We start from the raw sequence: 8,489 nt of genomic DNA, 5'->3' as shown, positions 1-8,489 counted from the left end.
GAGAGAAAGAGAGACTCTGTATATGTGTGTGTATGTGTGTGTGTGTGTGTGAGCCCCGCCCCTCCCCGAAAGGAGCCCCGCCCGGCCCTTGCGTCGCCCGCGGGCGCCAGCGCCAGCGCCAGAGCCCGCCCTCCGCTCCTCCTCTCCGACCCTCCTTCCAGCGGGCGGAGCCGGGGCGGCGTCGCCGAGTCGCCCTCCCCCCCCCCTCTTTCCCCCAAACCCCTGCCTTTGTTCTCGTCGAGAGGCGCTGCCACCCCAGTCATGGAGGCGCCGAGACCCTGGCCCGGGCAGGTAAAGAGACTCCCCTCCACTCCCACTCCCCATCCCGGAAAAAACTCCAAAGGCTTTGCTCCTATCCAAGGGGCCCCCGTCGGCCTTGGTGGTGGTGGGGGTGGGTGGGTACATCAAGGGGGTCTTTCCTTCCCCCACCCCCTCGAACAGCCCTGGGGCGGGGGTCTCCGGGGGGTGGTGGTGGTCCCTCCTCCCTATTTACGCGGCTTCATCAGTGAAAGTGGCTTCGCCATTTCTAAGCCCCTCTCCCCCGGCCTTGGTGGGGGTGGAAAGGTATATCAAGGGGGGTCTTTCCTTTCCCCCCCCAGAAGAGCCTCGGGGGTCTCCGTCCCCCGCTGGGCTTCCATCCCCACCCCTCCTGGCCGCCTGGGAAGAAAGGAAGATTTTTTATTTTAGCGATTTTTTAACCCCTCCCCCCACCCACCCGTTTTGGTGGGGGGTGGGTGGGTATATCAAGGGTTCCCCCCCCCAATTGAAAAGCCCCCGGGGGTCTTCAGGTCCCTCCGCCCTATTGGCCGGCCTGGGAAGAAAGAAAGATCGCGGCTGCACATCCTTTCTTTCACTGCTTCGCGATTTCTACACCGCCCCGGGAGGAGGGATGGGGTGGGATGGGGCGTTTCTTCCCAGGTGTGGGCAGGAGAGAGGAGGGGGGGTCCCGCCAAAAAAGTCAGAATTGCCACCCCCGACCCTGAGAGCCACGCTCTGCCCTAGAGGGCCCTCCCCACATCCCCTCGATGGGGGGGAAGGGAGAAGCGGGGTTCAGGCTTCAAAGAAAGTGGGGGCAGTGGGAAATACATTGCATGGGGCGGGGGGGGTGGTCTTTCGCTTTGAAGTCGCTTTCAAATGTTATTGATTTCCCTTTGATGCTGTTGCAGGGGGCCGCAGAGATTTGGGGGGGGTAGTTCGTGCGGTGGGGTGGGGGGCAATTGCTGCTGTGAATAAGCTGTGAAATTTTCCTTTGAGGGGGGTGACATAATTATTTTGGTTAATGTCCCCCCCTCTCCCCAAGACCCCATCCTCATAGGGCCCAAAAGCTAGGCTTATAGTCAAAAAGAACAGGCAAATTATGTAACTATCGAAGGCCTCGCTCTCTCTATTTCCCTCTGTCTCTTTCTCTCTCCCCCACCTCTCTCTCTCATAATTTATCATCTATGATATATCTATCCATCTATCCATCCATCTCTATCTCTCTCCATTATATCACCTATATACCTATCTATCTACCTGTCTTAATCTATAATCTCTCTCTATCTTCAATAATTTATCATCTACCGTATGATATACTGAAAGCACCAGAAGGCAGGACAAGAAATAAACGGATGGAAACTAACCAAGGAGAGAAGCAACCTGGAATTAAGGAGACATTTCTGGAGAGTGAGGACAATTAATCAGTGGAACAGCTTGCCACCAGAAGTTCAGGGTGCTCCATCACTCTTTTAAGAAGGGATTGGCCAGTCATTTCTCTGAAATGGGATAGGTTTCCTGCAGGGGTTAGACTGGAAGACTTCCAAGGTCCAACTCTGTTATTCTGTTATATCTATCGGTTTATATTTATCCATCTGTCCATCCATCTCTATCTCTTTCTATCTGCATCTCTCTCTCTCTCTCTCTCTATCATCTTTCAATAATTTATCATCTATCCATTTATATATATACATACATCCATGCATCCATGTCTGTCTTTCTGCCTGTCTGTCTGTCTAGCTATTTTTCTCTCCCTGTCTCTTATCTATCTATCTATCTATCTATCTATCTATCTATCTATCTATCTATCTATCTATCTTTCTCTCACTGTCTAGCTATCTAGCTCTTTTCTCTCTCTCTCTCTCTCTCTCGGTATCTCTATTTAGCTATCTAGCCCTTTTTCTTTCTTTTCTTTTCTTTCTCTAGCTAGCAAGCTATCTTTTTCTTTCTATTTCTATCTATATCTATCTCTATTTAGCTATCTAGCTCTTTTTCTTTTTCTTTCTTTCTCTTTCTGTCTCTATCTGTATCTGTTCTGTCCCCATCTCACACACGCACCCCCACAGACAGTCAATAGTGAAATAAACCAGCCGACAAAGGTTTCTCTAAGAGCAGAATTGGCAGCAACCCAGTGGCTGGCTGCCAAGAGTCTTTTACTTACGAAGGGAGTGTTTTTCAAAGCCAACACACAACAGATAAGAGAATATTCAAAAAGTCCAGCAATGCAGAGAGGTTTGTTCAGTATCAGTTTTTGCTCGTCACAGAGCTTGAACGGCCACCACACCCCCTTTTATACCCTGTGGGGGGTGGTCCAGTGACTCAGCCTAATCCCTGGCATGCCTCTTCCTCTGCTGCGCGTGCTTATCTCTGCGACGCTGTCGAGGGTCCAGCCAAGACTCATCATCATCATCATTACTGTCCACCTGTGGCTGCATGGAAGTGCTTGGCCCCGGGCCTATCTCTTGGCCTTCGGAGGACACCGGAGGCATTGCCAGAGAGGAGGGTCCTGGAGAGTGAGGCCTTGCCAACTCCTCTCCTTCACGCTCAGAGTCCTCTCCTGCTGATAACACAGGCTCGGTGATCGGAGCCACAACAGTATCATATCTATCATTTCAATAATTTATCATCTATCCATTTATATATATATATCCATCCATCCATCCATCCATCCATCCTTCTTTATCTATTTAGCTATCTAGCTGTTTTTCTCTTTTTTTCTTTCTTTTTCTTTTTCTTTCTCTTTCTTTCTTCTTTAGCTAACTAGCTTTCTCTCTTTCTCTTTCATTCTTTTTTTCTTCTTTCTTTCTCTAGCTAGCTAGCTTTCTATCGATCTATATCTATCATCTCTGTCTCTCTCTATCCCCTCTCGCAAGTTACGACTATGGAGCCAGGTACCAGAGCCCAAAGTTCTTGAGTATCCGTAGGGATAAGAGGGATCCTTTGGGGCCCGGATTCAAATCCAGGGATGGTTTCTTTGCTGGCGCAGGTGACCTTTGAGGACGTGGCGATCTATTTCTCCCGGGAAGAATGGGAAGAGTTAAGTGAATGGCAACGGGAGCTCTACCAAGCGGTGATGATGGAGAATTACGAGGCGGTTCTGTCCTTGGGTAAGAACAACTTCATTGCTCAGATCCTGGAGGGAAGAGGGTAAGTGACTTCCCAGGGTCCTCCTTGGCCCCAGCTTTGTGTCTCCAACAGTGGTCAGCTGGATGCTTTGGGGTGGGGGAAAGCTTCAAGCAGCAAGATCTGAAGGTCGCAGACCACTCAGTCTCTGTCAGAGTTTGTTGCAGCACATCCGACCAGCACACAAGTAAATCAACTTCAGCAGGATTTCAATTATATATAAGAAACTTCTTTATATACAATACCATACAGCAGAAATCAGCATATAATATCAGGAACACAGAAGCAATATTCATAGAAGTGAGTCGTTACAAAGTAGAGAGATACAGAGGCTAATATATTGTACAGAGGCATCATTTACAGAGGTCAAACCAGGGGTGAAATGCTACCGGTTTGGCTGAACTGGTAGCGATGGCGGCTGGTGGTTCGGAGAACCGGTAGCGACGGCAGCGCGAGGCTCCGCCCACCCGCCCGGTCATCGTTACTTCCTGGTTTTAACCAGGAAGTAACCTGTTTTTTACTCCCTGGGTATACGCAGAAGGGTTTGCGCATGCACAGAGGGTCCGTGCGTGTACGTGATGCATGCGCGCAGCACATGCACTTCCAAACCAGTAGGGAAGGTAAGTAGATTTTATCCCAGGCCAAACCAACTCTTATATACAGTTCAGCAAGTCTAAGCCACGCCCAGACTCCAAACTGTCTCTTATGGCCCCATACAAACAAATGCTATGTTTCAGTTTCCAAACAGTCCCCGTTGGCTGACCTGTTACCATGTCTATCCAAACAGTCCCCATTGGCTGACCTGTTGCTATGCCTATTCCAGTCTATGAATATTCATACTCTGACAGAGTCTTTGATGGTGGAGCTTCCATTGCCCTAGCCAAGGCTGTGGCGACGATCTCCACAGCCTCTTTGGTACCATCCATGCCGGAAGCTAGAAGTCTCCTGGCTGGAGAACATTTGGTTGGCAGACGCCCCCACCTCTGGTCTCCGAAAGAGGGAGTCGCGGGGGGGTTCCTCGTGAGATCAAGCCTGTCTTCCAAATCCCACCCCGGGTTTTGGACGATGCGATTCTTAGTCCAACCACTCTGAAATGAAGAGTGGGTTAAGAGCCTACGGAAAGGGCCGTGAATGTCCTTGAATCTCAAAGCCAGGGAAGCAGATAAAAAAATATCCATCAAGATGGTGGGCCAGCCTCTGCTTGAATACCTCCGGGGACAAGGAGCTCATCACTGGTGGCATTTGGTAAGGACGTTTTGTCTGATGTTCATTCGGAGCCTACCGACCTCTCTATGAAGTCCATTAATAAAAGAGAATATTTGTAGCTCAGGGGTGAACTGTGGTGGTCCTTGGTGTTCTCTGAGCTTGGAGGTTTTCTCGCAGATGTCTCGTGACCCAACTAGGGAACATCATCAAGGCTAGGAGAAGGAGGACGATCTGTGGGGTCCTTGGTGCTCTCTGAGCTTGGGGGTTTTCTCGCAGATGTCTCGTGACCCAACTAGGGAACATCATCATGGCTAGAAGGGAGTGGGGCTTGTGGAGTGGAGGAGGAGGAGGAGGAATGAGGGGTCCTTGGTGCTCCCTGAGCTTGGGGGTTTTCTTGCAGACATTTCATGACCCAACTAGGAAACATAATCAATGCTAGAAGAGAAGGGGGGTTGTGGAAAGGAGGAGGAGGAGGAAGGACTGTGGGGTCCTTGGTGCTCTCTGAACTTGATCATTTTCTTGCAGATGTTTCATAGCCCAATTATGTAACATCAGTACTAGAAGGGAGTGAGGTTAAAGAACAGATCCCATTCCCTTCTAGCACTGATGACATTACCTAGTTTGGTAATGAAACATCTACCAGAAAACCACCAAACTCAGAGAGCAGCAAGGTCAGTACTTCCCCTCCCTCTGGGGACCAAAATAGACATGGAACGGGTTGAGACCCCTTTGCTTTTCTCTGTTTCCAACAGGACCCCTGCCCATCAAGCCGCGGATTATCAACCAAATTGAACAGAAGGAGGCCGTTGTCATGGGAGAATTGTGGAAGCCGTGTGAATGGACAGATGCCCAAGGCCAATGGCTGGGTCAGAATTTCTTACCATTTTTTTACCAATAAGAAAAACTTGTCATTCGTAGAGTTCAGGTAGTCCTCGACTTACAACGCTTCATTTAGTGACCATTCCAAGTTACAACAGCACTGAAAAAATGTGACTTAAGAACCGTTTTTCACCCTTACGACCGTTGCCGCATCCCCGTGGTCACGAGATCAATATTTCGGACGCTTGGCAACTGACTCACATTTATGATGGTTTGCCATGTCCCACTCCTGTGATCCCCTTTTGCGACCTTCTGACAAGCCAAATCAACAGGGAAGCCAGAGTCATTTCACAGCCGTGTTCCTCACGGAACGGAAAGTGATTCACTTAACCACAGTGGCAAGAAGGGTCGTAAAATGGGGCAACACTCACTTAATGAATGTCTCGCTTAGCAACAGAAATTATTAGTAATAGCACTTAGAGTTATATAAAGCTTCACAGTGCTTTACAGCCCTCTCTAAGTGGTTCAGAGTCAGCCTATTTCCCCCAACAATCTGGCCCCTCATTTTAGCGACCACGGGGGGACGGCAGGCCGAGTCAACCTTGAGACTCGAACCGTTGAACTGCTGGCAGTCTGCAGTCGGCAGAATTAGCCTGCAATTCTGCATTCTAACCACCGTGCTGCCGCGGCTCTTAAATTACTAATTGATTAATTATTTATTAAATGAAATGATTGGCTCAATTGCAGTCGTAAGTCGAGGACTACCTGAATTGATTTTTTTTTTAAAGTGCAGTCCAATCATGTGAGGCTGGGTCTTATAGAACGAAATGCGACAATAAAAAAAATTGTGAAACAAACTCAATTTTGGAGTGGTGTTTTTGAGAATAATTGCTGTCGTGGATTGGTGAACACTGGTGTATGACTCAAAACACGTCAATTTTGACACGGGTGTCATTGGTGGTCCGTGACGAATTGAGGCCCCAAGCCTGCTTGGAATCTCGCAAAAAATTCTCTGGAATCACAGTCAGTCTGCTGAGAATGAGATCCCAGTGACAATGTTTGGTTTGGAGATCGGTGAGAGGCAATCTGAGAAGTCAAGATGGCGCCCGCAGGTGCCCGATGCACATGCAAAGGGGCTTTCGCGGCGTGGGAGCCATCTTGATTTGTGATGGTCGTCGACACCCTGCGGATGCTACTAAAAGAGAGGCAAGCAGAAAGGAGGTTGTGGTATCAACGCCACTGTCCCCGAGCTGAAATTGGGAGTAGGTTGCTAGGTAACCATTTTTGGGTGGGGAGGGGGCATTGAGAAGAAATGGGGGAGAAATCTAATTATGATTCTCTGCCTGGCCCTCGGTGATGAGGTGTTCTCTTTCCTCCAGCAGAAGATGGCATCCGGATGGTGGAAGACGGTAAGGGCAGAGGGGAGACCGGGCCCCCTGCGATACCCACCGTGAAGAGGAAGAAAGGCCGCCCCCGGACTGCCAACCCAGTCCCCAAACCCGAAAGCAAAGCTCCCCCCCGGGTGACGCTGAAGATGAACCCGCCAAAGTGTCCTGAGTGCGGTAAAAGCTTCCTCAGCAACGTGGCCATGACCATCCACATCCGGACGCACACTGGGGAACGCCCATTCAAATGCCACCTCTGCCCCAAAGCCTTCCCCTCCTGGGGGGATCTCAAGAGGCACATCAAAACCCACCTGTGCAAGAAGCCACCCCTGCCGGTGACGGCCCGCAGCGGCTCCTCGAAAAAGAACTTGGCAGCCAAGATGCAGCTGCAGTGTCACCTGCGCTGCCCGCCGGATCCGAAGAAACCGTACAACTGTGTGCAGTGCGGGAAGAGCTTCAACAAGAAACAGAGCCTGCGCAAGCACCAGGGGACGCACTCCACGGAACGGCCCTTCGCCTGCCTGGAGTGCGGGCACAGCTTCCGGCTCAAGCAGATCCTGGTGGCACACATGGCCTCGCACATCAAGGAGCGCCCCTTCGCTTGCGATCAGTGCGGGAAGTGCTTTGCCCAGGAACGCAACGTGCGCAGCCACCAGAGGGTGCACACTGGCGAGAAACCCTTCCTGTGCATGGCGTGCGGGAAGCGCTTCGGCTACAAGCAGCACTTGGTCAAGCACCTGCGCTTCCACACTGGTGAGCGGCCCTACAGCTGCCCCGAGTGCAGGAAGACCTTCCGAGACAAGACCACACTGAACATCCACTACCGCATGCACACCGGCGAGCGGCCATACCATTGCCCATTCTGCAGCAAGACCTGCCGGCAGAAGCAACACCTCAACAGTCACCTGAAGATCCACCGCAGGGAGAAGCTGCCCCCGGGGGACACCACTGGGGTCACCTTGCAAAGGGCCCACGCCAAGGAGAAGCCGTATGAGTGTCCGCAGTGTCAGAAGCGCTTCCGGAACAAGAAGATCATGCTGGTACACCAGAAGACCCACAAAGAGGAACCGTTGCCGCGAACTGCCCCACTGCAGAGAAAGTGGGATCCAGTTGTGGCAGATAGAAAGGCCCCCAGGGCAGGCCAAGTGGCAGGGAGGAAAAGGAAGGATGCGGGGCTCACCTCGGGGACGGCGTCCGTCTCATCCAAGATGGTTCCCATTAGCTGCACCGACTGCGGGAGGCGGTTCACACAGAAGAAGTACCTGACACTGCATCAGAGGAGCCACAGGTGAGGAGACGCCACTTCCCGTTGGAATCTCATCTTTGGCAAAGACCCTCGGATAGTGCGCAGCACAGGAATCACCTGAGAAAAACCTTTTGCATGACAGCCGCTATGGAGGAGGTGCCAGTTTGGGACCAGAACTGTGTAGACTCAGCGCTGTGAGAAAAGTCTATTGCAGACAGTGGAACTGTTTCAGCTGCGGCACTGCTCAGAAAGTAAGCCCCATCCCTTCTCTAGGACTGAAATCCTCCAGCTTTTACTCCTACCCTTTGGGGTCTTGAGAGCAGACTGACACTTCTGTGGATTTCAGCCCTGAGCCACCAGGACCATCAAGACAAGCCTGGAATGGGCGATCATAGTTTCTCGAGCCTTCAGAAAGGCGTAACGCTTAGCCCGAAAGACCCCTAAATCCAAAGGGG

The 8,489-nt window shown here is 51.1% G+C and overlaps 1 protein-coding gene across 2 annotated transcripts; it reads left to right on the top strand.

Moving 5' to 3' along the window:
• The first annotated feature begins 210 nt into the window (after positions 1-210).
• On the top strand, positions 211-8,119 carry LOC139317384 (zinc finger protein 485-like). 2 transcript variants are annotated; one of them, XM_070944417.1, is made up of 4 exons: positions 211-291; positions 3,242-3,362; positions 5,337-5,450; positions 6,786-8,119. In XM_070944417.1, exons 1-4 carry the CDS (start codon positions 262-264, stop codon positions 8,078-8,080), a joined length of 1,560 nt encoding a protein of 519 aa, XP_070800518.1. In that variant the 5' UTR covers positions 211-261; the 3' UTR covers positions 8,081-8,119. The 2 variants fall into 2 exon arrangements, with proteins under 2 accessions (XP_070800518.1, XP_070800517.1); XM_070944416.1 differs by having other exon boundaries at positions 6,783-8,119.
• The last annotated feature ends 370 nt before the right edge of the window (positions 8,120-8,489 follow it).

Source organism: Pituophis catenifer, unplaced genomic scaffold, assembly GCF_029215685.1.
Source record: "Pituophis catenifer annectens isolate HBS135680 unplaced genomic scaffold, rPitCat1.0.hap2 SCAF_5, whole genome shotgun sequence".
Taxonomy (NCBI): Eukaryota; Metazoa; Chordata; class Lepidosauria; order Squamata; family Colubridae; genus Pituophis; species Pituophis catenifer.
The sequence above is the reverse complement of the archived record's forward strand: the minus strand, read 5'-3'. Positions and strand labels throughout refer to the sequence as shown.

Coding starts and splice junctions, on each gene's coding strand:
- LOC139317384 (XM_070944416.1), top strand. CDS start 262: ATGGAGGCGCCGAGACCCTGGCCCGGGCAG. Junction 292..3,241: donor CGAGACCCTGGCCCGGGCAG/GTAAAGAGACTC, acceptor TTGCTGGCGCAG/GTGACCTTTGAGGACGTGGC. Junction 5,451..6,782: donor TGCCCAAGGCCAATGGCTGG/GTCAGAATTTCT, acceptor TCTTTCCTCCAG/CAGAAGATGGCATCCGGATG.